This window comes from Micromonas commoda, chromosome 11 (assembly GCF_000090985.2).
Source record: "Micromonas commoda chromosome 11, complete sequence".
NCBI classification, from domain to species: domain Eukaryota; kingdom Viridiplantae; phylum Chlorophyta; class Mamiellophyceae; order Mamiellales; family Mamiellaceae; genus Micromonas; species Micromonas commoda.
Window position 1 is genome coordinate 503,910 of NC_013048.1, and position 25,637 is coordinate 529,546.

The window sequence follows — 25,637 nt, forward strand, 5'->3', positions numbered from 1 at the left end:
CACGAGACGTGCTCGGTGTTGACCACCGCCGGCCCGGCGTCGCCGACGAAGGCGGTTCGGTAATCTTTCCGCGGGTTGTACACCTCCCACTTGCACATCGGAAACGTCTTGCTGTTCCGATCGAACCACTTCCTGTCCATGACACATCCCGCGTCCAAGTACGAGTAGAGCTTGAGCGACTCCTTGACCTCGATCCCAGCCTTCCTCTCGTTCGCCTTGTCCTTGTCTGTGACGAATTTAGGGGAGTCGAGGTCCTTGAACACGTCCTTGTCCTGAACCACGCAGCCCGTGTTTATGAGCTCAAACCACGTGTGGTGGCCCGGCACAATGAGCCCCTCCTTCGCAAACATGCACTGCTCCCCCGTGAGGTGCGCGAGCTCGGGGTACTCCCTGTGGTTATCGTCCCTGAAACGGTTGAGCAGGTCGGCGACGGAATCTCCGTACTTGACGGACATTACGCACTTGATCTTGCGCACGTCCTGCCCGAGCATGCCGCGCGACTGCCAGTAGAGGAAGTGGAGGTCGAAGCTCGATTCCAGCTTGGCCTTCATCGCCGCGCGGTACTCCTCTTTGAGCCGGATAGCCTCCTTGGCGTCCTCGAGCTCTCTGTCACGATCTGGAAGAAAGTCCGCCTTCACCGCGGGGTTCTTTCCCAGCTTCCCGAACCTCGAGCCGTCCTTGGCGTCGCCCTCCTTGGATCCGCCTCCTTCGTTTTCATCCTCGACCTCGTCGTCGTCCGCGAAGCTGAGCTTGGCCGCGGCGGCACTCGCCTTCTTCTTCTTCTTCTTCCGCCGCTCGTCAAGCCTTCGAACTTCGCTCTCGTCCGCTTCGCGTTTCGCGCGCTCCTTCTCCTCGTTGAGGTCAGCGTCGATGGCGCTCTTCGTGCCCGCGAACTCCTCCTTGGTCTTCAGCCCGATTGTCCTCTCCTTGAACAACTCCTCGGCGCGGGTGGACACCGCGGCCTTGAACCCGACCTGGGTCTTGGCCTTGGCGATGTTCCCCCTCTGGAAGTCCTCTCCCATCGAGGTCTCGAACGGCGCCATGGCGACACCCGCCGCGAAACGAGCCCCACCGGCTCCCCACAACCGCAAACGCTCAGAGTATGGAGGGCCCACGGACAGTGCTCGCACTTTTCGGCGGGCGCCTTCCTCAAACGAACTTCGCCCAATCGGCGGATAAAGGATAGGGTCTCGCGCCACAAACGGCCGCCGCACTCGACCCATCCCTCGTTCGATCGAAGCGATGCACACGTTCGCGGCAAGAAGCGTGCTCCCCGGCGCGAGCCTCGGGTCCCTGGCGCCTCGCGCGGTGCGCGGCTCGGGGAGGACCCGCGCGCCCGCGTCCATCGTCGCCATGGCGGGCAGGAAGAAGCGAAAAGAGAAGAGCCGTCGCAAGGAGAACGAGGGAGGATCCGCCCCGGCGCCCGCCGCGCCGGCGCCCGCCGCGCCCGCGCAGAGCCCCGCGGCGGCGTCCGCGCCCGCGCCCGCCGCGCCCGCCGGTCGCGCGAGGGACAACGAGATCGACTGGGCGGAGATCGAGCGGAACAACGAACAGGCCCGGGCGGCGATGGGAGCCCCGTCCACCCCGGCCCCCGCGGGCGACGGCCTGTTGGAGAGGGCGTTCAGCGCGGACGCGCAGCTGCTCTTCGCCGTGGACGGGTGCGTACCCGAGGTTGTCAACGGCAGAGTCGCCATGTTCGGCTTCTTCACCGCCGCGCTCACCGAGATCTTCACCGGAAAGTCCTTCACCACCCAGCTCGCGTACAACCTCAGCCACGGAGTGTCGTTCACCATCGCCTCACTGGTCATCGCGGGGACCCTGGCGCCGATGATCATGGCGGACCCGAAGGAGACCCCGTACGAGGGGACGGGGTTCGCGAAGTGGAGGCCGGAGCCACGGGCCAAGGCGGGCCGGCAGTACCTCTGCGACCCGCGATCCATCGACACAACCGGGTTGCCGGGAAGGGACACGCCCTTGGGCCGGTTGGGGTTCGGGGCGACGGCGGAGACGTGGAACGGTCGGGCGGCGATGGTGGGGCTGATGCTCACCTTTCTCATAGAGGGCGCCACGCACCACGGGATCTTCCGGGGCTGACCGTCGCGCCTTATTATTATGGATGATAGCACCACCCCTCGAAACACACATCATCGCGGAACACTTTGCAAACTGCTGGCAAACGAGCGGCTGACGTCGTCTCGGGAACTTGGCCACGTCGCCCGTCTCCTCGCGCGCCAGACCCGCGCCGCGTTGAACGCATGTCCGCGTCGATCGTCGCCCGCCTCGGCGCCCCGGCCCTCGCGCCGCGCCGCGCGCGCCTCTCCGAGCGCCGCGCGCGACCCACGCTCGCCCCCCCCGTCCGCGCGGTCGTCACCGCCGAGGACGTCGCCGCGAAGCTGAGCGGCGAGGACCTCGGCAAGTGGGAGTCGTGCCGCTCCATCCTCGTGGGCGAGCTCGGGATGGACGAGGACAAGGCGGACAAGACCATGATCCGCGCTTTCGGATGGGGCGGTCAGACCTACTGGCGCAACGAGAAGGTGGAGGAGGTGCCGGAGGTGGAGGACGTCGAGGCGCGCATCGCGTACCTCCTCGAGATCGGCATCGAGCTGCCGGACCTCGCGGAGAAGGTCCTCGGGAAGGTCCCCGAGGTGCTCGGGTGCGACGTCGAGACCCGGCTCAAGGTGAACGTGGCGCACATCCAGAAGACGTGCTTCATGAAGCCCAACACCAAGAACTTCAGGAACTACATCAACAGGGTGCCGCAGGTGCTCGGCAACAACCTCGACTGCGCCGCGCAGGGGTTGAACTGCGCGGGGGAGTGCAACCGATGCTGGGCGCGGTGCTAACGCCGGTGCTAACGCCGCCGCCGCCAGTCATAGCCCCCGATTCTTTCGTGATGAAACGTTCACTCGCATCGATTAGATTACTACTTCACCCGAACACGCGCGCCTCTCTGTCTCGTGGTGGGGGAAAGGAGCACACATTCGTCTCCCTCACCGCCCGAACGTCACCGGGTGACACTCCAACGTGTCCACGTCGAGCAGCACGACGGCGCTCGTCTTTGAAAAATCCGGCACCGACACGCACACCGTCTCCGCGTCACCCACCCTCACCTTCCTGCACCCGAACGCGGGCTGCATCCCGGCGAAGTACACGTGCGGCGATCGCTCGATGAAGAACGGGTCCCTGTCCTTGTAGGGGTAGCACGCGAGCGTGTCCGGCGCGGACGGCGCCACGTGCTGCCACCGAACGGTAGCCTCCATCAGGTCGAGCGCCTCCCCCGCGTCGTCGTCGCCGCCCGCGCCGCCCTTGACGACGTTCGTGTACGCCGCCAGGTTGGACACGTTCTGGCCCGCGGTGCCCAAGAAGTCCACCCCGCCGATGGTAAAGTCGTGCGGGTTGGTGCACGACGCGAACGTGTGCGGCGAGAACCGCTTCGCCTCCGGGAAGAGGCACGGGTGAAGCGGCTGCTGGGGAAGCGCCTGGTTCGTGGGATCGCCGTCGCCGGGCATCAGGTCGACGGGAACCGACGCCGCGAGCGTGGTGAGGAGGACGTCGAGCTGACGCAGGGGCCGGGCCACCGCCGCCTGCGCGCGGCCGTCGAGGGACTGTGCGGGGACGTCCACCTCGGGTAGCGCGCCGCCGCAGATGACCACGCGAGCGATGGACGCGGCGACGCCTTGCTCGTTGGCGCCTCCGAGGTTGCCGGTGACGTAGTCACACATGAGCTCGAGGTTGAGCGCGGAGGACGCGGCGTCGTCCCCGACGCGCAGGCCCGAGCACAGGAGCACGTGGCGCCCCGCGGACGAGGCCTCGTCGGTTGCGCTCGGTCGGGTCGCCTGCGGCGCTGGTGCCGGGTAGCAGATCTCGTCTACTTCGAACTCTCCGTTGGCGACCACGCGCCCTTTGACCGCGAGGACGACGCCGGTGACGAAACAGTCGACCGCGACGCCCTTTCCCGTCAGGCGCACGCGCGCGCCCTCGTCCTCGAGCACCAAGGAGTCGTCGTCGGAGACGAACTTCTTCGCGGCAACCTCCGATGCCTTGGCGCCCGCCTCCTTGACGTACTCGTCGAGGATGGAGGGCTTGAGCTTCATGTCCTTGTACAGGGTGCCCATCACCACGCACTCCTCGCCCTCCTTCAGGTCGAGCACCTTGACCGCGGGCACGCCCGGCCACTTGGCGCCGACCGCCTGCTTCAACCGGGGCCCGAGGAGCATGAGCCTCTGGAAGTACAGCTGGAAGTACTGGCCGTAGATCTTCTTGTCCAGTGCGAACCGCTCATCCCTGGCGGAGTAGTCCAGGACCGCGCGCTGTAAGGTGAGAGAGGCGTCGCTCACGCCGTTGGGCTCGCGGAGCATGTCGTCGGCGGGCGCCATCGTCGCGTCGGGCGCCATCGTCCGTGCGTGTGATCGAGAAAAACTGGCTGGCGAGGCTTTTTTTCAAATCCTCGGGATCGCCGACGAATGGGCGTGGAGGCTTTCCTGACTGTTCCGCTGTCAAGATTCCGACGACAGCATCGTCCTATTTCGCACAGGACATCCAGTCAGAAGTAACGTTTAGCAACCGCAAACTGGGAAAAATGCGGGCCCAAGCGCGCAAACAACTCGGAAAAAATTCAAAAGGGCAGAGGAGCGCGCGATCGGGACTTAGGGATCTCGCACTACCCACGTCGCAGACGACGCGGACGGCGCCCGTCTTCACGCAGACGCGCGCTCGATTCATTCGGTCGGACCCACGTTAGGTTCCAACCGCACGTTCACCCGCGCAGCGTGAACCAGTGACGAACACCTTCGGCGCCTCGCGTGAGCCAACGGTGGACCCTCGCGAAGAAACAAGAGCGGCAAAGTGTCACGATGGGCGCGAACGATGAGGAGTTCCCCGACGAGCAAGACGAGCGCATGATCGCCGAGGAGTACAAGATCTGGAAGAAGAACACCCCTTTTCTTTACGATCTGGTGGTGACGCACGCGCTGGAATGGCCGTCGCTCACCGTGCAGTGGCTCCCCAAGCGCGAGGAGCCCGCCGGCAAGGACTACAGCATCCAGCAGCTCATCCTCGGTACGCACACCTCCGAGAACGAGCAGAACTACCTCATGCGCGCCGAGGTCCAGCTCCCGCTGGAGGACGCCGACGTCGACGCGCGCGGCGGCGACGACAAGGGCGAGGTGGGCGGCTTCGGCGCATCCGCTGGGAAGGTCCAGGTCGTCCAGCTCATCAACCACGACGGCGAGGTGAACCGAGCCAGGTACTGCCCCCAGAACGAGTTCGTCATCGCGACCAAGACCATCAGCGCCGACGTCTACGTGTTCGACTACAGCAAGCACCCGTCCAAGCCCCCGGCGGACGGCGGATGCAACCCCGACATCAGGCTCAAGGGCCACAAGACGGAAGGGTACGGACTCTCGTGGTCGCCCTTCGAGGCTGGCCACCTGCTGTCCGGCTCGGACGACGCGCAGATCTGCCTCTGGGACGTGCAGGGCCCGCTGGGCAAGGGCGAGCGAACCGTGGACGCCAAGGCCATCTACACCGGGCACCTGGGCGTCGTGGAGGACGTGGCGTGGCACTGCCAGCTCCCGCACATGTTCGGATCGGTCGGAGACGACAAATCCTTAAAGCTCTGGGACACCCGCAAGGCGCCCGACGCCGCGTGTCTCAACAGCGTGGAGGCGCACCAGGCTGAGGTGAACTGCCTGGCGTTCAACCCGTTCAACGAGTACGTCCTCGCGACCGGCAGCGCGGACAAGACCGTCGCGCTCTTCGACCTGAGGAAGCTCGACAACCGGCTGCACACCTTCGCGTCGCACACCGAGGAGGTGTTCCAGATTGGCTGGTCGCCCAAGCACGAGACGATCCTCTCGTCGTGCGGCGCGGACCGCAGGCTCATGGTGTGGGACCTGAGCCGCATCGGGGACGAGCAGTCCCCGGAGGATGCCGAGGACGGTCCCCCCGAGCTGCTCTTCATCCACGGCGGGCACACGTCCAAGATCAGCGACTTTGCCTACAACCCCAACGACGACTGGGTCGTGGCCTCCGTCGCCGAGGATAACATCCTGCAGATCTGGCAGATGGCGGAGAACATCTACGCCGACGAGAGTTACTTAGAGGAGCAGGACAAGAAGGCGGAAGCCAAGAAGGCGTGAGCGCGACGCTTGAAATACCATCGCTTAGTGACTTTTTTTTTCGGGCGAAAACCGATGTCTCCGGAGCCCCATCTTCAAATTGCACAACGCGCGAGCCACCATGGCCGCCGCGGCGCACCCACAAGAGCCGTGGAACAAGGCGCAGTTCGACAAGGACAACCGCATCCCCGCGGCTCAATACGAATTACTCAACTCCCTGCCCGGATGGGGCAACCTCAGCACGGTGCGCGCAAGATCCCCCGAAGCGTTGCGAGAGCCGTTGGCGGGGTGCCAACATCGGACCCGCCGAGGCTACGACCCGCTTCGCGAACCCCACTAAACATCCCCCGACGGCATCCACATCGCAGGCTATCCCTCTGGATGAGACTCCCGACGCGTCGCCGTCCAACTCCGAGCAGGCTCCCGCGGCGAAAGGCGTCGCCAGACCCTCGCAGCAGCTCGCGTCGCAGGGCGATTGGCTCCAGAAGCAAAAAGGCCCGGCGCTCGAGGACTCCGGCTCGGACGACGACGACGACGAGGATGAGGATGAGGAGTTTAAGGTCGTCTACGCGGGCGTCAAACCCGACCCGCAGACGCGCGGCCTCGCCGCGATCGCCACCGCCACCCCACCCGCCGCCACCGACGACGACGACGAACGAGACGCACCCGCGCGCACCCGCGTCGTCTCCCCGAGGCGTCCCGCCGACGTGAAATACTCCGAGCAGATTCGCTCCATACACCACCAACTCCGAGCAGATGTACGCGAGCTCGCCGCGCCGCGCGCACTCGCCGCCGGCCGCCCGACGCCCGTCGTCGAGGACATCGCCCCGACGCAGCTCGCGCCGGAAGACGCGACGGACGACGATGGACGCGACGGACGCCAGCCTCCGCGCGGCGCGGCGGGCGCGGCGGAGGCGTTGGCGGCGGCGGGGGGCGTCTTCTCTCCGCGGCGAACGCGTTCGAGGTGGCGAAAGGTCCAACAGGCGGGGCGAAATGGGGCGTCGGACGAACGCGTCGACGGCACAGCTGGCGACGTACCCGCGCGAGCTGCTGCGCCGGGAGTGGGTCTCGTGGGTAGGGTGCTGAGGTCCATCTCCGGCGCGGCGAACGCGGTGATGGGTGCCACCGCGGGGACCCCGGCGGCGACAAAGGCGAATGGGAGCGGCGACGACGACGCGGACGTTGTTCGCTTCCCCGGGTTTGCCACCGCGCACCGCGCGCGTCACCGCGAGGCGCTCGCGCAGCCCAGGTGGGACGAGCTGGGCGTCCTCGCGGCTGAGGCGGCGGCGCAGCTGGAGGTGGTGGCGACAACGCAGCCGGAGGAGGAGGCGACGCAGGCGACGCGGCTGGCGGCGACGGAGCCGGCGGCGAAGCGGTACCTTCACGATGAGTTACCTGGTGCGAAACAGCTTAGGCGTCGTGTCCGTCAGGCGACAATTAACGAGGCGGTCGGTCAAGCCGCGTCGGATGCGCTCGCGGCGGCGGTGGCTGCCGCGACGGAGCACGGCGGCGCGGGCGTCGGCTCGCCCCTCCGGCGACGGGCGAGCATGTTCGGCGCGCAGGACGCGGATCGGGCCGAGCACGACCTGACGCTGGAGGCGAGGGAACGCGTCGAGGCGAGGAGATCCGCGGCGGCGGCGCCGGCGGTTGGCGCTACGCCCCCCGTCGAGGAGAGGAGGGAAGGCGCGGTTGGGAAATCGGGGGAGAAGTTTCCCGGTAAGGTGGAGGCACGCACGCCCGCGCCCGCGCCCGCGTTTAATCCCGTGATTCGCGGTTGGCTCTCCGCGGATCCGCGTTTCTCGGGGGCGAATGGGAAGAGGCGTCGGTTGGAATCCGCCACGGCCAAGTCGGAGGCGGCGACGACTGGTCGGAAAAAGGCGAAAGGGCCGAGGGGACGCGCCGCGCTGGTGGACGAGGAGGACGACGGAGGAGCTCGAGGCAAAACAGGAGGAGGCAAAACAGGAGGAGGAGGAGGCGAGACCCCGGACCCTTCGGTGGATTTCATGCGCGCGAGGCTGTCGCCGGTTGTGCACCGCGCGGTGAACGAGATTGAGCGGGAAAACGTCAAAGCCGCGTCTCCGGCGTCTCCGGCGAAGCGCACGACGGTGAGAAAATCCACGCTGGCGGTGCTGGCGGGGACGCGGGGCGTGATTTCGCCGCCGCGAACGGGCGGGGGCGAGGGCGGCGCGACGGCGCGGCGGTCGCTGATGTCGTGGATCGGGCTGGAGTCGCAGTGATTTATTAGTCCCAGTTAGGAGCAGTGATTTCACGAAATTTTACGCAAGACGAAACTCTTACTCGAGAGACCGACTCACTTCAAGGATTCGTCCACCTCCAACAGAACTTCGCGTCCCTCGTCGCCCGGCCCTGCATCGCCGCCCTCCTCGGCGTTCGCGACGGCGGGGGACGCCGCCCGCCTCGCGCTCATCTCCGTCCCTCGCTCGCCCTCCCTCGCCAACCTCGCGAGACCGCCCGCGGCGCTCCCCCGTCCCCACCGACCAAACGGACCCCCCCCGAACCTCGCCCCGGTCCACCGCTCCAGTAAGACGGCCGCCTCGCGCCGCACCGCGCCGGACATGCCGTACACCACCGCGTTGCCCACGCCCTGCGTGCTCATGCCGAGCGCCATCAACACGTACAGCGTGTAGTCATCGCCCTGGCCCGTCTTTGCGCCCTGGACGTAATTGTTGAGTCGGTTGATCGTCGGAAACGTCCAGGCGACAATGAGGACCGCGGGGTACGCGCCGAGTCTGCGCAGCAACCGCCTCAGCGTCGCCTCCACGTCGATCTCGTCCTCGTCCTTCGCCGTCTCGCCTCCGGGAGTCGCGGGAGTAGTCGCGTCATCAGGGACGGACGAATCGGCATTCGTCTCGAGCCCCGTTTGCGTTTTTTCGTCTGCGTTTGATATCCTCGCCGCGTCGCGTTCCCTCGCCTCGCGCCGCATGTCCGCCCGCACCGCCGCCGTCGCCGCCGCCAGCGACGCCACGCGCCTTAGCCTCAAGTACACCCGGCGGTAGGTCCTGATCTGAAACCCCACGACGCACCACAGGGGCAGGTAGAAGCACACCAGACGAAGCGCGTGCGCCTCGGCGCCGTGCCTCGGATCTATCCAGCACCACGCACCCGCGGGTCCGTACACGCCGGCGGCCCAGGGGACGAGGACCAAGACGAACGAGGTGGACCACACCGCGACGTGGAACTTGCGAACGTCCGGTACGCGGGTCGGATCGCCGATGCCCAAGACGGAAGACGCGAGGGAAGACGGCGACGGACCGCCCGGCTTGCGCTCGGTGTTTGTGGCCATCTCGAGGGTCCAGGCGATTACCGCGGACCACGCTATGGACGCGAACGAGAAGAACTGCAGCAGCACCGCCTGGCACTCGCACGCGGCGCCCTCGCGCGGCATGAAGAAGTACGGCCAGAACGAGTTGCCCAGCTCCGCGAGCGCGAGGCCGAAGACGAGCTGGAACGCGAACGATTTTCGCAGCTCGGGGCTGTTGAGGAAGACGGTGATGATGACGAGCGAGCCGAGGGTGGAGAAGAACGCTCCCGCGACCATGATCTCCGCCACAGTCGTGAGCTGCGCGGTGGTGAGCGCGGAGCTATCGCCGATCGCCCCCATCGTCTCCCCGCCTTCGACTCCGTCCGTGCGCGAGAGTTCTGACGGGTTTGGAGTTAACATCGAGGCTGGCGAAGACCCAAAAAAACCAGATCCTACCAGAGGGGCGCCCCGAGTTCCGTCGCACTTCCGCCGCGCGGGGCGCGTCGCGAGCTCGGGTTTCGGCGCTGACCCGAGCCGGGTTCGAGTATCCGCGCCACGCCATGGCGACCGAGGGCAAGGGCGCGCTCATCTCGGTCATAGGCGACGAGGACACCGTCACCGGCTTCCTCCTCGCGGGCGTCGGCGAGGTGGACGTGCGACGCAGGACCAACTACCTCGTCGTGGGGGACAAGACCACGACGAAACAGATCGAGGAGGCGTTCAAGGAGATGACGTCGAGGGAGGACGTCGCGGTGGTGCTGATATCGCAGTTCGCCGCGGATAGCATACGGTACCTGGTGAACGAGTACGACAAGCCCATCCCGGCGGTGCTCGAGATCCCGTCCAAGGACAGGCCGTACGACGCCACGAAGGACTCGGTGCTGCAGAGGGTGCACCACCTCATGGGCGCGGAGGACGCGGCGGCGACGACGACGGCCACCGGCGCCAGGTGAACGACGCGGGTAGACGGGGGAGACGTAGAGACGAACGGCCGCGGGAGCGGACCGCGGGCTCGGGCGAGATCAGCGCGGTTCACCTTACGTTAGAAATTGACGTCCTTCGCGACCGTCCATCGCCGTCCACGACACCGTCCATCGCCGCGGCGGCCGCCGCCAGCGCCCGCTCCGCCAGGCCCACCCGCTCGGTCTCCGCCGCCGGGTACTCGCCGAGCGCCTCCTCCACCAGCGTCGTCGCCCTCGCCAGCGTCGCCGCCGCGTCCGAACCCCCAGTCGCGACGAGACCCAGCAGCGCGCACCCCGCCGCGAGCGACGCATCCGCCGCGCAAACGGCGTCACCCACGGATCCGTCTCCTCGCGAGTCCCCTCTCATCAGCACGTTCCGCGCCCACATCAGCTCGTCCACGCCCTCTAGCGTCTGCTTCTTCCGCAGCGGCAGCGGCGCGTTCAGGGGCGTGGTGGCCAGCGTCCGTTTGACTCCCTCGCCCAGCGCAGCGCCCAGGTTGGATGCCACCGTCGCCTCCAACCACACGTCACAGACGGTTCGGCAAAACGCGACGCACTTGCCGTGATCGCCCGTGTTTTCGAAGCAACGCGCGAGACGCAGGTACCCGAAGGTGGTGCGCACGTCCTCCGGGCCGTGCGCGCTGGCGCGGTGGTACGTCTCCTCGGCAAAGGCGGCGGCGGCTTCGTCCATCCTGCGCTGCGACGATCGCAGATCGCCGAAGAGCTCGTGCATCCTCGCCAGAGCCTCGTCGCCGACCAACTCGGGGTTTCCGAGGGCGAGCCACCGCGCGAGGCCCAGGAAATCCTCCGCCGCGTTCGCGCGGCCGACCCCAGCGTTGGCCTCGGCGGCGAGGAGGTACGCGGGGAAGAGTTCCACCGCGGGTGGCGCCTTGGGCTTGGGCGGGTAAATGTCCTGGCCGCGACGGACCACGTCGAGGGCGACGGGCAGCGCGAGTTCGAAGTGACCCGCCGCGATGTGTCGCTCGGCTTCCTGGGACGCGAGGTTGAGCAGGGAGAGCTTGAACGGCTTGACGAGATCGTTGCGCCTGCGGTCGAAGAGGCACGCCTCGACCGTCGTGGCGGGGAGCAGCGTGACGCCGACGGAACCCCCCGACGACGTCTCGCCGGAGATGCCGAGCGCGGCGCACTTGTCGACGACGGAGCGCTCCACCGTGTGCTTTCGCGGGTACTGGTTGGCGCGGAGGAACTTGGCGAACATCACCGGGCTCTCCTCAAAGAGCAGGGTCGCCACCTCGGCCATGACGAACATCTGCGAGCGAGGAGGGGCGGGCGTCGTGAGTCGCGTCGGGGCGCCAAGGCTCTGGGAACGATTCGCTCGGGGCTAAATCGGGAAACGCACCTTGTCGCCTTCCCAGTGCAGCCTGTGCAGGTTGGTCTCCTCCCACGGGAAGAAGCTGTGCTCTATGTGTGCCGCGCCCATCGCGTCGACGCGTGCGAACCCGACCGCGCGGGTCTCCGAACTGCGCGGCCGAACCCGGGCGAGCTCGAGACGGTACGTGTTTTAAGTTGGAGCCGGTGGCGGGAGGATTTTTCCTCGTCATCAAACACCGCCACGTTTGTAACAAGCCTAGTTTTAGTCCCCGTCGTCGCGCGTCCTCTCCGGACTACGACTCCTGGGCCTCGACCTCGACCTCGACCTCGACCTCGACCTCGACCGGCGTCGACGCTTGCGATGCCTCCGGTGCTTCCGCCTGCGCCTCGTCTCGCCGCTTCCCCGCGACGAGCTCGCGCTCCTCGACCTCCTTCGCTTTTTATTACGCCTCCGTCGCTTTTTTCGCCTCCTCGACTCCGACTCTGAATCCGACTCTGAATCCGACTCCGAGGAGGACTCCGACGACGACGACCTCGCGCCGGATCGGCCCCGGTCCCCGCCGTTCCTGCCCCGGCTCCGGCTCCTGCCCCCCCGACTTTTGTCCCGGCTTCGGCTCCTGCCCCCGTGACCTTCGCGGCTTCGGCTCCGCCGGCGCCTTCTCGCCGCCTTTCGCTCGCGCCTCTCCTCGCGCTCCCGATCCCGCCTCTCCTCGCGCTCCCGATCCCGCCTCTTCTTCTCCGCGAGTTCCTCCTGGTACTTGAGCACGATCGAGCGCTTGCCCCACGACAGCGTGACGCCGGGGTATCCCCCCAGGTTTCCGTCGTTGGCCACCGCGGGCCGGATGTGGTCCATCGCGACGTCCGCCATGTGCTGCTCGGGGTAGTCGATGAACGCGAAGCCCGCGCAGAGGCGACACGTCACCGGGCCGAACTTCTTGAACGGATCCACGATGCGATCCTCGTCCACGTGCGGAGGTAGACCGCCTGGTGAGGAGGGCGCGGTGCGGGTCAGCGGCGGGAGGTTTCGGTTCTTCAGAGATCCGATCTGGAGTGGGCACCGGGAATGGGGCGCGGCGGGTCGCGTCGGGATGGATGGGTTTCGGCGTACCTATGTATATGGACATGGCCTCGGGTCGTCTCTGTCTCCCTGTATCGCGCTCGGGTGCGACCGCGCTCAGGTGTCACCCCCGACCCCCGACCCTTGGCTACAGTTGTGAGTCGCGCGTTCAGAATCGGGGCGGTTTTTAGGGCGGCGGTTCGTGGACCGCGCCGCGTGTCGTCAAAAGGGAACTTTTCCGATCGAGGAAACCGCCGCCACACGACTCGCGCTCACGCGACTCATCGCGCGCACCAACCGACAGTCATGGGTCCCTGCCTGTCCAAGGGCTCCTCTGAGCCCAACATGAGATCCAGCGGCAACATGTTCACCAGCCAAGCAGACGCCAAGTACTCGGCCAAGTCCAGGAACATCTTGATCCTATTCGGCCCCCCGGGGGCGGGTAAAGGAACGCACGCCCCGAAGATCGTCGACAAGCTGAGCATCCCGCAGCTTTCCACCGGCGACATGCTCCGCGCTGCGGTCGCCGCGGGCACTGAGGTTGGGAAGAAGGCCAAGGCCGCGATGGATTCCGGCGCTTTGGTCACGGACGAGATCGTCGTCGGCATCATCGCCGATCGCATCAAGGAGAAGGACTGCGTGGACGGCTTCATCCTCGACGGCTTCCCCAGGACTCTCGCGCAGTCCAAGATGCTCGACAAGGAGCTCGCCAAGACGGGCGAGGCGGTGTCCAGGGTGATCGAGCTCTCGGTTCCCGACGCGGTGCTCACCGAGCGCATCTGCGGCAGGTGGGTGCACAAGTCCTCCGGCAGGTCCTACCACGTCAAGTTCAACCCGCCCAAGTCGCTGGCCAAGCTCGGCGGGAAGGATCTGAACAAGGAAAAGGACAAGACGAAGTGGATGAAGGACGACGAGACCGGCGAGGCGCTCATGCAGCGCAGCGACGACACCGCGGAGGCGCTCGTCTCCCGCCTCGACGCCTACCACAAGCAGACCGTGCCCGTGCTCAAGCACTACGGCAAGAAGAAGTGCGTGGCCATCGACGCCAACAGGGACATGGACTCCATCTGGGCGTCAATCGACAAAGCCACCGACTTCTGAGCTGACCTCTTCGAGTTCACCGCCGCGCACGCGTATTCTTTACGTACGTGCGACGACGCGCCATCGCAGTCGCACGGACGATTCATTCGATTCTTTAACAAATTCATTCACGCGAACGTTCGAGTGTGAGGTTGGCGCCGTCGCGTCACGCCGTCTCCACGTCTGCGACGTCGAACCTGCGAGACGGTGCCGTCGCCTCCATGATCGGCTGCAGCTGCGCGAGCTTATCGTACACGCCGAGCGCGCCGCCGGTGTGTACGAACAACACCCTGCGCCCCTGCCACGCCCCGGGATCCCGCGCCATCTCGCGAATCAGCCCGTGCGCCGCCTTGCCCGAGTACACGGGATCCAGCAGCACGCCGGTGGCTCTCGCGATTGCCGCCGTCGTCGCAAGCTCCTCCTCCGTCGCCATCGCGTATCCCGCGCCCTTCGCCTGGACGCACCGCAGAACCCCGCCGACCACGCCCGCATCCGCCGCCGTCACCCCGTCCGACGACGACGACGACGATCCCCCCGGGGCGATTCTCTCGCCCACGATGTCCTTCACGGGCGCCCCCATGTCGCGAAGGATCCCGCCGACGTACTCGTAAAAGTACTTTGGGGTGTCGCACACGCCGTACGCCCAGACGTTTGGTCTGCGCAGCTCGGGACAAAGCGCCGCGCCCAGCGCCACCCCCGCGGCGGTCCCGCCGCTGCCGCACGCCAAGACGATGTCCGTGAACGGATGCGGGTGATCCTCCCCCATTTGCGCTGCGAGTTCCGCCATGGCGTCGACGTATCCCCACGTCCCGATGGCGTTGCTCCCGCCGACGGGCACGACGTACGGGCGCTTACCCTCGCGCTCGAGCCGGCGTCGCAGGCTCTCGGCCAGCGCGACGCTGCCGTGCGCGGCGTACTCGCGCTTGGTGACCAGGTGGATGTTGGCGCCCACGGCGCGTTCCACGAGGAGGTTTCCCACGAGCCCGGGGTCCCCGGTTTCGGCGATCGATTGTGGCGCTCGAAGGATGAGGTGGGAATCGAGGCCCAGGTACCGCGCCGCGACGGCCGTGGCCCTGCAGTGGTTGCTCTGCACGCCTCCGATGGTGATGACGCAGTCCGCGTCTTCGTCCATCGCCTCCGCCAGGAGGAACTCCAGCTTCCTCACCTTGTTCCCCGACAGCTGCATTCCGGTGAGGTCGTCTCGTTTGATGTACACCTCGCAGCCGTCGGGGGTCCCCGGCAGGTGCCATCGGTGTACGGGGGTCGGGGTCCGCGCGAGGTTGTACCGCCGTGTCGGTGCGCCCGGGAAATCCGCCCACGCGGGCGGCGACCACGGTCCCACCGTCATCATCCCGCCCGCCGACGCCATGGCTGCGTGCCCCCCGAATTTAACAAAGATGCCCTACAAGGTACTGGTAACACTCAGTCGAGTCGCCAGAAACCGATGGCGCAGGCGCCGGTGCCGTCCCTCGCGACGTCTCGGCCGGCGACGCGCGCCCCTCTCAAATGCCGCGTGTCCCGTCGCGCGCCCGTCGCGCGCTCGGTCACGCGACCGGATCCCATCGTGGCCCGTGACGAGGATGCGCGACGGGACCCGCGCACGAGCGAAGCCCCGACCCTCGATCGCCGCGGGTTGCTCGTCGGCGCCGCCGCCTCGTGCGCCTCCGCGCCCCTCGCCGCGCGCGCGGACACCGAGGACATCGCCAAGGCCTACGACGGGTACGCCGCGACGTACGACGACCTGGACGGCGGGGCGTTCGCGGCGGAGACCCTCGGCCTGGAGAAGTCCCGCCGCGATCTCACGTCCCGCGCGACGGGCGACGTGCTCGAACTGGGCGTCGGGACGGGCCTGAACCTTCCCGGGTACGACCTCCGCGCGGGCGGCGCGATCCGGTCCCTCACCGCCGTGGACATTAGCGGCGGGATGCTCAACGAGGCCAGGACACGAGCCGACGAGCTCGGGTTCCGGGTCCAGACCAACGCCGAGTTCGAAGCGGGGAGGATGGCCGACGCTGAGGCAGCCGCCGCGGCGATGGCGATGGCGGCGCTGCAGGCGGGCGCGGGGGTGGAGGCCACGCCCGAGGCGGTCGAAACCGCCGTCGCCGCCGCGGTGGCGGCGCAGCGACGCGCCGAGGAGGAGGCGGCGAAGCCTCCTCCCGTCCGGTTCGTCGTGGCCGACGTCGAGAACCTGCCGTTCCCGGACTCGACCTTCGACTGCGTGGTGGACACGTTCTCCCTGTGCGTGTTCGAGCACCCGGAGACGGCGCTCGCCGAGTTGCGTCGCGTGCTCAAACCCGGCGGCGTCGCGCTGCTCGTGGAGCACAGCAGAAGCCAAATCGGTCCTTTGGGGGCGTATCAGGACGCCGTCGCCGCGCCCGTCAAGGCGCTGGCCAAGGGATGCGCGTGGAACCAGGACGTGGTGGGTTTGGTGGAGGGCGCGGGGCTGACGATCGTCGGGACGACGCCGTCGCTGTTCGGGATGCTCACCGCCGTGGAGGCGACGAAGGCGGCGTGAACGAGGCGGGGACGATAGGCGCTAGTCCGCGTTGACAACGACAATCAATCAATCTCTGCGTTGACAACACGACAATCAACCGACGAACACGAAGAACCGAACGGAATCCCGAATCCATCGCCCCGGGATCACTCGCCCCGCACGGGGTTGGCGCGGATGGCCTCCGCGCAAGCCCGCACCGTCTCCGGCTTCTTACACACCGCGAACCTCACGAAGTTGTCCGGCGCGCTCGCGCCATCCGCCCCCGGGTCGTAAAAGACAACCATCGGTATGGACGCCACCTTCGCCTCATTCGCCAGTCGCTTGCAGTACTCCACCGACGTCAACCCCAAATCGGACACGTCGGTGACGAGGAAGTACCCGCCGTCCGGTCTGATCACCCGCAGGCCCGCGTCCGTGAGCGCCGAGGACAGCACCCTGACGTTCTCGGCCATCGCGGCGGCTGCTTCATCGGACGTGACCGCGGAGACGCCGTTAGCCTCGGCGTCGTCGGCAATCTTGTTCAGCGCCGCCGCGACGCCGAGCTGCAGGGGCGTCGGGGCGCAGAACGTGGTGTACGACTTCATGGTCTTCACCCCCGCCACCACCGCGGGCGGGCCGGTGATCCAGCCGACCCTCCAACCCGTCAGCGCCAGGAGCTTGGACGCGGTGCCGACGGTCACCGTTCGGTCAGCCATGCGCGTCGAGTCCATCATTCGGGGAAACGCGTCGCCGTCGCCGTGCCCCCCGTCGCCGTCGAACCCGCCGAAGGTGCACCGCTCGTAAACCTCGTCCGCGATGCACATGACGTCGTGCTCGACGCACATCGCCGCGATGCGCTCGTTCTCCTCCCGGGTGAACACCTTGCCGGTGGGGTTATGAGGCGAGTTGTGTATGAGCACCTTGCACTTGGGCGACGCCAGCGCCCTCTCCAGCGCTTCGTAGTCGACGTCGTACTGCCCCGTCGCCTCCGATACCCGCATTCGCACCGCCACCGGCGTGGCGCCGAAGATGGCGCAGTTGCTGATGTACCACGGGAAGAACGGCTCGAGGAACACGCACTCGTCCCCCGGGGAGAGCGTCGCCTGCATGGTCGCGTACACCGCTTCGGTTCCCGAGCTGGTGACGAGGACGTTGCCTCCGTCGGCGTGAACCGCGTCGGCGCTCCCGGTGGCCCTGTAGTACCTCGAGATGGCGGCGATGAGCTCGGGCCTGCCGGGGATCATGGAGTACTGGTTACTCCTCGGGTCGGACTCGTCGAGGAGCGCCCGGGACGCAGCCTCCCTGGCGGTCATGTCCGCGCCAAAGTCCGGCCATCCCTGCCCGAGGTCGAGGATGCCCGGGAGCCGGGAGAGCGCGGTGACCTCCGCCCATACCTGGCTCGCGCCCGCGTTGGCCTGCTGGCTCCTCGCGACGTCGCCGAGGAAGCGCGCGGGATCCTGGTCCATGGCGGAGGCACGAGGGATGCGTGCGCCCCGCGGGCTTTGTAACGACAGCCGACGCGCTTCCGATCGCGGGCCGCGCACCGAACGAGGAAGGCTCGCACTCGCTGATGAGATGCCTGGGATGCAGACGCTCGCGCGCATGGACGCGCCGACGCGTGGGGCGTCGCGTGCCGTGCGCGGAGCTGTGGCCGCTCGGGGGACCGTATCTTAACTGTATCGCGCAAAACGCGTCAGGAGATATTTTCGGGCGGTGGCGGTGCCAACTGCGATTTGCCAACTGCGTTTAGTGCTATGAGCTACGCGCTACGGGGCTGTCCCAGCCGTCTCGGCGGCGGCCTCCTGACGCCGCCGCTGCTGCTCCACGAAGTTCGCGAGCGCACCGTCCGCGGACCTGTCGTACATGTCGAACGGGACCCCCAGCTGCGGCGCGGGTCGAATGTGACCCTGCGACTCGACGACCCGAAACTCCAAATCATCCGTGAAACCGCCCCCGTCCCCGTCCCCGTCCCCGTCCCCGTCCCCGTCCAGCCCCTCGCGGTCGTGTCCCCCAGGCGGCGCGTCCAGCTCGTTCCAGTCGAACAGCAGCGGCAGCGTCGCCCCGCCGTACGGGTTAAAGTCGACTATCTTCACCTTTTTCCTACTCGTCACGTACACGTCCATGACGTAGTCGACGACGGGGAACACGCCGTGCACGTTCTCCTGCCAGAACACCGCGATGGCCTCCTCGATCTGACCGACCTGCTCCGGCAAGAAGGGATAAAAGTTGGCGACGTCCCTCTGGCACACGCCGCGCAGGTTACCCCGCCGCACGAAGCACCGGAACTCCATGCTCGGCGACAGGCCCGCCCACTTCCTCAGGGTCAGCACGACGCCCGTCGTCAGCGCCGCGCTCGAGCTCTCGGAGGCGTCCACGCACTGCGCGTACGCGTCCTGAAGGTCGTATGCCACCGCATCCGACGCCTTGAGGAGAAGCATCACCTCCGCGGGGTTTTGGCACCGGGTGTCGTTGGTGGTGGCCATCCACACCGCATCCTTCGGCGACGACCACGTGAGCTTCGGGGTCACCGCGCCGCCCAGTGACTCGATCGCCTCCCTCATCGCGTCCTCCAGCTCGGGGAAGTGCTGCACGGGCGCGACGCCGGGACGGACGTCGCCCTCCCCCTCGTCCGATGACTCACCGTCCGACGAGTCCGAACCGCCGCCGCCGCCGCCCAAGGTGGCGCGAAGTTGCTCGAACGACATCCCACCCGAGTCGCTCACGACGCGTGCGTCGGCGACGCCCGCGTCGTCCTCCTCGTCGCTGAGCGTGAAGGCGCTCTCCATCTGTTCGGCAATGTCGGGCCGGATCCTCGCGGGCATCGCCTGCGAGTCCGCGGCTAACGACAGGCCGTCTTCGAGGAGGTACGCCACAAAGTCGGGCGGGAGGGCCAGGTGCCGATGCGCGAAGGTGTGCGAGGACAGGTCCCCGAGGGCGTGCCAGGCGGCGCAGCGACAGGCGTCGACGTCCGCGACGGAGGGTGCGGGGACCTCATCGACGGGTGGAGTGGCGTCGTCGACGTGGGCGTGGCCGTCGCTCGCCGCCATCGCCGGTGGTGGAAGGAGACCGCGCCGCGACGCAGTGGAAGATTTTGGCTGTCGCACCGGGGCTCCGTCGCCTCGTCAGATTCTCCCAGCCCGGCTGGTCTGCTGGTGACTGGAAGGATAGCGGAGCCAATAACGAAACCGGTTGCGCGACCATTAAGCGACGCGCGACGCGACTCGCAATACACCGAACGCACCATACAATGAGCCAAGTTCTCGCCCTCAACAAGGTCGTCGCGGCGCCCAAGGTTGCCCGCCGCACCATCCGCCGCGCCAAGGTTGTCGCCAGGTGAGAGCCCATCGGGAAAAATCCAACGAACGATCGCGCCAGCCAGATTTCCCCGTCCGTCGACCCGACCCCGTCCGGCGCGTCCCCTGACATCGCGCGACCGTCCCGACCCCGATTCGCAGCGCCAATCCCGTCGCCAAGGCTACTAAGAAGGAGACCGTCGCGCCCGTCGCGCTCACCGCGGGCGCCGCGGGACTCTTCGCGGCCATGCCCGCCCAGGCGCAGGACGCGATGTTCCAGCTCGCCGAGCTCGGCGACGACGTGGATGAGGAGACCGCGCTCTACGTGCTCGTCGGCGGCTCGCTCGTGATCGCCACCGCGGTGCTCTCTCTGGTCATCGGATCCGACCTCTTCATCAAGAACATCGTGAACAAGTGAGACGGTCGTTCAGACGGTGGGCGCGTAGTCGAGATGTCCTGTTGTAAAGCCATGCCCCCGTGGGTTGAGTTGGAAAGCTGCACGGCGAGATGAGTCAGCACGTTTTCCCCCCTCCTCGCCGCCCCGGTCGGGCCCCGGGGTTCGCCCTCGGGGTTCGCCCCCATCGCCGACGGCGCGACCCGAGATGCGTCGAATCGACACCGCGCCGCGAACCGCCCGGAACCCGCGCGGGAACCCCCCCCGCCCTCGTCCTATCCCCTCCCTGATCGGTCGGGATAAACCTCGGCCGACCTGGTCGTACGGAATCATCAGTGTGTGGTCGACTTCAGACGGAGTTTACGTGGTAACGCCCGCCGGGAGCTAGGTATAGGTATGGGCGCGTCGGCCAGCCGTGAGCCCCCGAAGGCGGTGGTATCGGAGACCACCGCGGATGTGCTGGACGTCCAGGTGCCGGCGTGGCTCTCGGACCTCAGGCGCGAGCGCCGCCCTCGGTACCGCACGGACGCGTATCGGTTCGACGAGCTGATTCGCGCGCTCGTGAAGCAGCCCGCGTGGCCCGAGGGTTCGCCCGGGGACGGCCCGCTGGAGATGATCCACGACGTCGGACCGACGGGCGCACTACCCGCCACGGCCCCGAGGTTTGGCAAGATCATGCACGCGTTCAGGCACGCCGGATGGAAGATGCCGCCGGAGTGGAGGCTCGCCATGCGGCCGGGCGAGGAACGGAGATCCTTCAAGGCTTTCCAGACGACGCCGGAGTGGATCGCGTTCATGGAGACATACGCGCGATTCGTCCGCGAAGAGGTGGCGCCGCTCTGCGGGGACCCGGCTGGAGTGGTATACCAGTGCCCGCCGACGCTACGGATCGCCATGCCGTCCGTGGCGCCCACGATCGCGCTGCACAGGGACCGAGACTACCCTCGACACCAACCCGCGGAGATCAACTTCTGGGTGCCGGTGACCGCAGTGGCGGGGAACAGCGCGCTGTGGGTGGAGAGCGACCCGGAGCTCGGGGATTTCCATCCGGTGGACATGGAACCCGGTGAGTTCCTGATGTTCGACGGGCACAACTGCAGGCACGTGACCAAGCCAAACGACACGGGACGGACTCGGGTGAGCTTCGACTTTCGGGTCGTGCCGCAGTCGCTGTACGTGGAGGTGCTGGGACAGGGAGGTAAGCGCAAGATAGGCGATTACTTCGTCGACAGCACGGGACCGGTGGAGCTCATCGGGAGGGGTGGAGGTGGCGAACAGACGACGCCGGGTTGAATTCAGTGCTACTTTTATAAATAAATAGGTTACGGTTCGACAGTCGGATCCCTCGTGAACTGCCCTTGCGGTCCGCTGTACGACCACCCCTCCGAATCCATCATGGTAAACCCTCGCTGCATGGCAATCAGGAGCATGGACAGCAGCGAGGACACCACGAACGTCACCGCCGCGGGAGTGGCGTGCACCTTGAAGAACACCTCCACCGGTTCGCTCTGCTCCTCCTCCACCAGGATGTACTGCTCGACGCTCTCGATCAGCCTGTGCGCGCTGCGCAGCTGCTCTTCCTCCTTGCAGTCGGCATCGGTTCGAACCTTCGGAACGTCGAGGTACGCCATCTGTGCCGCAATGGCCACGGTCTCGCGCTTCAGCCAAGACCGGAGCTTGGGCACCATCTCATTAATCGCCGAAGCCTCGATCACGGTTGTACAAACAAGGAAGGATATGCAGATGGACAGCACGTAGAACGACCCCGACGTCGCGAGCCTGTGATCGAATTGGTCGGCGCCGTAGTAGAGCATCAGCAGCATGCCCGCGGACGCGAACGACATCATCAAGAATATGACCGAGTACGCATTCATACGCCGGCCCCAGGACGATCCAATGTGCCTCAGTGATCTTCGCACCAGCGACCAGCACAGGCAACTCGCGGGGTCCTTCAGGTCCACGATGAACGCCAAATCCGGCTTCTGAGCCACTTTCTGCCGCAGCTGCCTAAGCTCGGCGGGCTCCTGATCGGGCGAGACTTTGCCCTTGGGCCCGAGGGGCACATCTGGCAAAAAGTTAATCAAAGGCTCACCTGGGAAGCGCACCATGTTGTTCAGAGCCAACATCGCGTTGTACTGACGTTTGTAGTGCCACGCCCCAGATGCCGAAAATGTCATGTTATTTGCGAAGATGAACCATGAGTACATCATCAGAAAGGCGGACGCGGCTTTGCTCAGATGCGTCGCGCCGAACATCGGTCGCCCGCACCAGGCCCGCATGATCGGCGACGTCAATGAGAAAAGCACTGCGAATAACATGATGCCCGGTTCCATGTATGGAGGCATCGGAGCGCCCATGTGCACATCCGTGAGCGCGGCGAGCAACTCCTTCCCTGAGACAACCTCGGGAGCCTTACCTGCGCTTGCTCTCGACCGCTCTCCGATTCCTCGGGAGCGAAACCTGATGACTGCCGCCGCCTCCGCGCTGCCCACGTTGATTTCCGTGTTGCTGAGATCGACGTCGGCCTGGATGCAGGCGTTTTCGAGTTCCATCTTGAGCATGTCGAAGTGTTCTTCGTCTTTGGCCTTGTTCCAGCCGCCGGCAACCAGAGTGCGGCCCATGTCGGTGACCTTCATTGGACGGTACATTTTCCCGAAGCGGTCGTTCACGTAGGATTCCGGCAGCAGAGCGTACTTGCAAGAGATGCATAGCATGCGACCGCATTGCAGTACGAGCATGGGCACTAGCTCCAGCGGTTCGATGTACTCTCGGACTTCCGCGCTGAGCGCCACTGCGCATATCGGAAAGAAACACCAGAAGCCGAAGAAATAAAAGAAGAAGAAGAAAAAGCCCGGCTGCCCCTCCATGGTCCCAAAGAACTGGCACAGGCGCTTGAAGAGGGGCTTAATAGGCAAGAAAATGAAAATGGGCAATATGAATCCGCGCGCGGACGCGCTGCACGTGGCCTCCTTGAAGGTGTGCTCAAAGAACAACATCTCGGTCCCAACGCAGACGAACCAGTTGAGTCCCGGTGGGATGCACTCGTAGAACAGGGTGCGAGCGAACTGACTGACCTTGAACGTAAGGTTCGGGTCGTACTCGAAGTTACGGCTATACGCCGAGCACACGGCGAATCCGTCCCCTTTCAAGCTCTTCTGCACCTTCACCAAGCGAGCCACGCGCTCGGCTTTGTCATCGGGTGGGCTCACTCCATTCGGGTCGACACCCGGGGTGGAGGGCGCGCCCCCGTCGGCGGTCCCGGCATCTTCAAGCTCCGTCTCGAGGTCCCGCCCCGAATCCACCTTGAGGCTCTTCGACGACAGCTGGTTGTGCAGGCTCCTCTGCCCAAACGCCGCCAGGAACGCTCGCTCGTTGTTCACCGTGTCCACGAAGGTTCGCTCCAACACGATCCTCGCGAATCGCTCCCCGGCGGCGGTTTCCTCGGCGATGGCGGTCGACGCGGCAACCTTGGAGATCGCGCGCTGCCACTTGTCGCGTGCGGGTGATCCATCGCGACCTTTATCGCCCGGCATCGCTGCCGAGAGAGTCGTCTCACGGCGTGGGGGAGGAACGCCCCGCACGCATGTGTGTGGGGAATATCGTCCGAATCTCTGTCTGAGCTGGAATTTTAGGTCAGTGATGAACTCCACCCTCGCCGCGCGTCGCTTGCAAACGTGTCATCTTAAATTACAATAGTCCAACCAAACCTCGGTCACCTCATCGCCTTCGCCTTGAGCACCGCCGCCTTCCTCGCGTCGAACACCCGCATCTTGTCCCCGAACGCGCGCGCGTCGAACGCGTTTGACCTGTCGCCGCCCAGGTCCTCGTCGACGCACGACATGTCAAACATCTGCCGCATCCGCCGCACCTCCTTCTCCCGCTTGGGGTTGACGAACCGGATCTTGCGGTAGGTGTTCGGGTCGATGAACGGCGATATCGCCTTCCAGAACACGGCGAAGATCCACGGCGGGTTGTAGCACACCGCCACCGCCAGTCGCTCGGGGTAGTGCTCCTGCAAGATGGCGAGCGTCTCCCGCGCCGTCTTCATCGGCGGCGCCGTCGCCAGCGTCCAGCCGGTGAAGTTGATCAACACGACGAGCTTCTCGCCAGTGTGCTCCGCGTGCGCGCCCAACGGCAGGTCCTCCTCCGCGGTGTCGCTCCACGTGGCGTGCTCCAGGGTGTAGATGAGGAAGCGAACGTGCGAAGCCTGCTCTCTGCCGCCGTCGCGACCCGGCCGAGCAATGAGCACCGCTCGGCCGTGCCTGTCCCTGCCGGCGAGGTACTGCTTGCCCTCCTCGCCCTCCTTCTTCACGTCGTCCCAGGTGATGAACTCGGGGCGGGCCACCTTGCGCCACTGCAGCGAGGCCCTGGATGGATGGATGGATGGATGGATGGATGGATCGGGGGACGCGCGGTGAGTGGGAGGGGATTGGCTTTTTTTGGTTTTTCGATCGTCCCGGTTGAGGAATTTGGGTTCGTCGGGCGCGAGCGGGGTTCGTCCGGGGACGCACTTGAGCATCTTCATCGCCCTCTTCAGGTTCCAGTCCCTGGCGCGGAGGTATCTGCACAGCGTGGCGTCGTTCGCGAACCTCTTCAGCGCCGGGGTCGATAGGATCGTGGGGTCCTCCCGCGCGCTCTTGTTGAGCAGCGCGCGAAACTCCCGCAACCTCTGGTGCTCGTGCGTGGTGAGCTTGCTGTAGAACACCGACTGGCGCCCGCCGGGGGAAAAGGGCGTGGGGGGAGGTCCCAGCGGGCTGTCCGGGGCCTCGTCCTCGGGCCGGATCTTCACGGGAGTGTGAACGTCGTCCTGGTCGTCCTCCTCTTCACTGCGTCGGGGATACGGGGCCGGGGGGCGGAAACGTGAGCAACTCGGGGGACCGAACGGCCGTTGAAGATTCGTCGCGACGGGAGGACTGGGGAGCACTCACGCCTTCTCCGGGTGGGTGATGCCGGCCGACATCATCCACGCCAATCCCGCCACCTGAGCGGACACCGGCTCCTCGACCTCCTTCCGCCCGCCCGCGACGGCCCGGGCGATGAAACGCGCGAGCACCACCAGCGTCACCTGCGCGAGGAGCATCGCGAGCACGAAGACGCCCGCGACGACGGTGTCCTTGTCGCCCGGGGTCATCTTGCGCATCTCGGTCACCACCGCGAGCTTCGCCATGTCGACGTGCGTGACGACATAGGCGATCACGACCTCCAGCACGCCGGGGGGCGGCGGCGGTGGCACGACGCGACGACCCATCGCGACTCGGCGCGGGGCGCAATGCAGAAACTAACGGGGGGAAACGGACCGCCTGGCGCGCGGCTCGGGGATTTTTATTTCGACGCTGTTGTCCACCAACCACAGCGTTCCAGTCACATCCGCGATCGAGGTTTGGAATTTTTCGCGACGTGTTTTGTTCGAGTCCCGCGCCAGCGCGGGCCGATCGGATGAGTTGTCACCCCCCCCCCCGATGATTGTTACCCCGGCGTCGGTTTACAAACGGTCGAAACAGCACTTTTGCAGAAAGATTTCGATCTCCCGGACGGCAGCCAGTGAAAACGCGGCTGTGCTTCCTCCCCGCGCCCTTCGGCCAATCAAAACCGGCCCGCTCGACCCAAATTGGCTCTAGGTCAACAGCGCGATGAGTAGGACCTCTCGGCGAATTCGCCTGAC

General features: G+C 66.3%; 19 protein-coding genes across 19 annotated transcripts; 9 read left to right on the forward strand and 10 right to left on the reverse strand.

Annotated features, from left to right (window-relative positions):
* Positions 1-47: 47 nt before the first annotated feature.
* On the reverse strand, positions 48-677 carry MICPUN_76417 (predicted protein; the record flags this gene model as incomplete). Its single annotated transcript, XM_002505165.1, has 1 exon — positions 48-677. A coding segment is annotated over one exon (630 nt), but the record flags the coding sequence as incomplete, so codon positions are not given.
* Positions 678-1,242: 565 nt separating this feature from the next.
* MICPUN_62486 (predicted protein) lies at positions 1,243-2,094 on the forward strand (the record flags this gene model as incomplete). Its single annotated transcript, XM_002504860.1, has 1 exon — positions 1,243-2,094. The coding sequence occupies one exon, from the start codon at positions 1,243-1,245 to the stop codon at positions 2,092-2,094; it is 852 nt and encodes a 283-aa protein (XP_002504906.1).
* A 161-nt stretch (positions 2,095-2,255) lies between these two features.
* On the forward strand, positions 2,256-2,843 carry MICPUN_62487 (predicted protein; the record flags this gene model as incomplete). Its single annotated transcript, XM_002504861.1, has 1 exon — positions 2,256-2,843. The coding sequence occupies one exon, from the start codon at positions 2,256-2,258 to the stop codon at positions 2,841-2,843; it is 588 nt and encodes a 195-aa protein (XP_002504907.1).
* Positions 2,844-2,990: 147 nt separating this feature from the next.
* Positions 2,991-4,358, reverse strand: MICPUN_86679 (predicted protein; the record flags this gene model as incomplete). The annotated part of the gene is made up of 1 exon (XM_002505166.1): positions 2,991-4,358. One exon carries the CDS (start codon positions 4,356-4,358, stop codon positions 2,991-2,993), a length of 1,368 nt encoding a protein of 455 aa, XP_002505212.1.
* A 495-nt stretch (positions 4,359-4,853) lies between these two features.
* Positions 4,854-6,140, forward strand: MICPUN_86547 (NURF complex component; the record flags this gene model as incomplete). The annotated part of the gene is made up of 1 exon (XM_002504862.1): positions 4,854-6,140. The coding sequence occupies one exon, from the start codon at positions 4,854-4,856 to the stop codon at positions 6,138-6,140; it is 1,287 nt and encodes a 428-aa protein (XP_002504908.1).
* Positions 6,141-6,240: 100 nt separating this feature from the next.
* Positions 6,241-8,356, forward strand: MICPUN_62490 (predicted protein; the record flags this gene model as incomplete). Its single annotated transcript, XM_002504863.1, has 2 exons — positions 6,241-6,363; positions 6,488-8,356. 2 exons carry the CDS (start codon positions 6,241-6,243, stop codon positions 8,354-8,356), a joined length of 1,992 nt encoding a protein of 663 aa, XP_002504909.1.
* A 6-nt stretch (positions 8,357-8,362) lies between these two features.
* MICPUN_62491 (predicted protein) lies at positions 8,363-9,767 on the reverse strand. Its single transcript, XM_002505167.1, has one exon. The coding sequence runs from the start codon at positions 9,739-9,741 to the stop codon at positions 8,431-8,433; it is 1,311 nt and encodes a 436-aa protein (XP_002505213.1). The 5' UTR covers positions 9,742-9,767; the 3' UTR covers positions 8,363-8,430.
* Positions 9,768-9,887: 120 nt separating this feature from the next.
* On the forward strand, positions 9,888-10,443 carry MICPUN_109147 (H+-or Na+-translocating f-type, v-type and A-type ATPase superfamily). Its single transcript, XM_002504864.1, has one exon. It carries the CDS (start codon positions 9,942-9,944, stop codon positions 10,332-10,334), a length of 393 nt encoding a protein of 130 aa, XP_002504910.1. The 5' UTR covers positions 9,888-9,941; the 3' UTR covers positions 10,335-10,443.
* On the reverse strand, positions 10,414-11,784 carry MICPUN_113340 (hypothetical protein; the record flags this gene model as incomplete). The annotated part of the gene is made up of 2 exons (XM_002505168.1): positions 10,414-11,613; positions 11,704-11,784. 2 exons carry the CDS (start codon positions 11,782-11,784, stop codon positions 10,414-10,416), a joined length of 1,281 nt encoding a protein of 426 aa, XP_002505214.1.
* Positions 11,785-11,905: 121 nt separating this feature from the next.
* MICPUN_109148 (predicted protein) lies at positions 11,906-12,859 on the reverse strand. The gene is made up of 2 exons (XM_002505169.1): positions 12,784-12,859; positions 11,906-12,659 (listed from the first exon to the last, which is right to left on the reverse strand). The coding sequence occupies exons 1-2, from the start codon at positions 12,797-12,799 to the stop codon at positions 11,938-11,940; spliced, it is 738 nt and encodes a 245-aa protein (XP_002505215.1). The 5' UTR covers positions 12,800-12,859; the 3' UTR covers positions 11,906-11,937.
* A 236-nt stretch (positions 12,860-13,095) lies between these two features.
* On the forward strand, positions 13,096-13,833 carry MICPUN_86671 (predicted protein; the record flags this gene model as incomplete). Its single annotated transcript, XM_002504865.1, has 1 exon — positions 13,096-13,833. One exon carries the CDS (start codon positions 13,096-13,098, stop codon positions 13,831-13,833), a length of 738 nt encoding a protein of 245 aa, XP_002504911.1.
* Positions 13,834-13,978: 145 nt separating this feature from the next.
* Positions 13,979-15,163, reverse strand: MICPUN_98066 (predicted protein; the record flags this gene model as incomplete). Its single annotated transcript, XM_002505170.1, has 2 exons — positions 13,979-14,266; positions 14,369-15,163. 2 exons carry the CDS (start codon positions 15,161-15,163, stop codon positions 13,979-13,981), a joined length of 1,083 nt encoding a protein of 360 aa, XP_002505216.1.
* Positions 15,164-15,586: 423 nt separating this feature from the next.
* MICPUN_72752 (predicted protein) lies at positions 15,587-16,259 on the forward strand (the record flags this gene model as incomplete). The annotated part of the gene is made up of 2 exons (XM_002504866.1): positions 15,587-15,781; positions 15,953-16,259. Coding segments are annotated over 2 exons (502 nt in total), but the record flags the coding sequence as incomplete, so codon positions are not given.
* A 103-nt stretch (positions 16,260-16,362) lies between these two features.
* On the reverse strand, positions 16,363-17,754 carry MICPUN_95446 (aminotransferase; the record flags this gene model as incomplete). The annotated part of the gene is made up of 1 exon (XM_002505171.1): positions 16,363-17,754. One exon carries the CDS (start codon positions 17,752-17,754, stop codon positions 16,456-16,458), a length of 1,299 nt encoding a protein of 432 aa, XP_002505217.1. The 3' UTR covers positions 16,363-16,455.
* A 558-nt stretch (positions 17,755-18,312) lies between these two features.
* Positions 18,313-19,182, reverse strand: MICPUN_70546 (predicted protein; the record flags this gene model as incomplete). Its single annotated transcript, XM_002505172.1, has 2 exons — positions 18,313-18,873; positions 19,015-19,182. Coding segments are annotated over 2 exons (729 nt in total), but the record flags the coding sequence as incomplete, so codon positions are not given.
* Positions 19,183-19,519: 337 nt separating this feature from the next.
* MICPUN_53374 (predicted protein) lies at positions 19,520-20,075 on the forward strand. Its single transcript, XM_002504867.1, has 2 exons — positions 19,520-19,621; positions 19,744-20,075. The coding sequence occupies exons 1-2, from the start codon at positions 19,536-19,538 to the stop codon at positions 19,997-19,999; spliced, it is 342 nt and encodes a 113-aa protein (XP_002504913.1). The 5' UTR covers positions 19,520-19,535; the 3' UTR covers positions 20,000-20,075.
* Positions 20,076-20,371: 296 nt separating this feature from the next.
* On the forward strand, positions 20,372-21,268 carry MICPUN_53375 (predicted protein; the record flags this gene model as incomplete). Its single annotated transcript, XM_002504868.1, has 1 exon — positions 20,372-21,268. The coding sequence occupies one exon, from the start codon at positions 20,372-20,374 to the stop codon at positions 21,266-21,268; it is 897 nt and encodes a 298-aa protein (XP_002504914.1).
* Positions 21,269-21,314: 46 nt separating this feature from the next.
* Positions 21,315-23,508, reverse strand: MICPUN_53376 (predicted protein; the record flags this gene model as incomplete). The annotated part of the gene is made up of 1 exon (XM_002505173.1): positions 21,315-23,508. A coding segment is annotated over one exon (2,194 nt), but the record flags the coding sequence as incomplete, so codon positions are not given.
* Positions 23,509-23,687: 179 nt separating this feature from the next.
* On the reverse strand, positions 23,688-24,563 carry MICPUN_86170 (predicted protein; the record flags this gene model as incomplete). The annotated part of the gene is made up of 2 exons (XM_002505174.1): positions 23,688-24,342; positions 24,487-24,563. Coding segments are annotated over 2 exons (732 nt in total), but the record flags the coding sequence as incomplete, so codon positions are not given.
* Between the last annotated feature and the right edge of the window lie 1,074 nt (positions 24,564-25,637).

What these genes read in the sequence shown, in the direction of transcription:
- MICPUN_62491 (XM_002505167.1), bottom strand. Translation starts at nt 9,741, where the DNA reads ATGGGGGCGATCGGCGATAGCTCCGCGCTCACCACCGCGCAGCTCACG.
- MICPUN_53374 (XM_002504867.1), top strand. Translation starts at nt 19,536, where the DNA reads ATGAGCCAAGTTCTCGCCCTCAACAAGGTCGTCGCGGCGCCCAAGGTT. An exon ending in CGCGCCAAGGTTGTCGCCAG is followed by an intron (nt 19,622 to 19,743) that starts GTGAGAGCCCAT and finishes CCCGATTCGCAG; the next exon opens with CGCCAATCCCGTCGCCAAGG.
- MICPUN_109147 (XM_002504864.1), top strand. Translation starts at nt 9,942, where the DNA reads ATGGCGACCGAGGGCAAGGGCGCGCTCATCTCGGTCATAGGCGACGAG.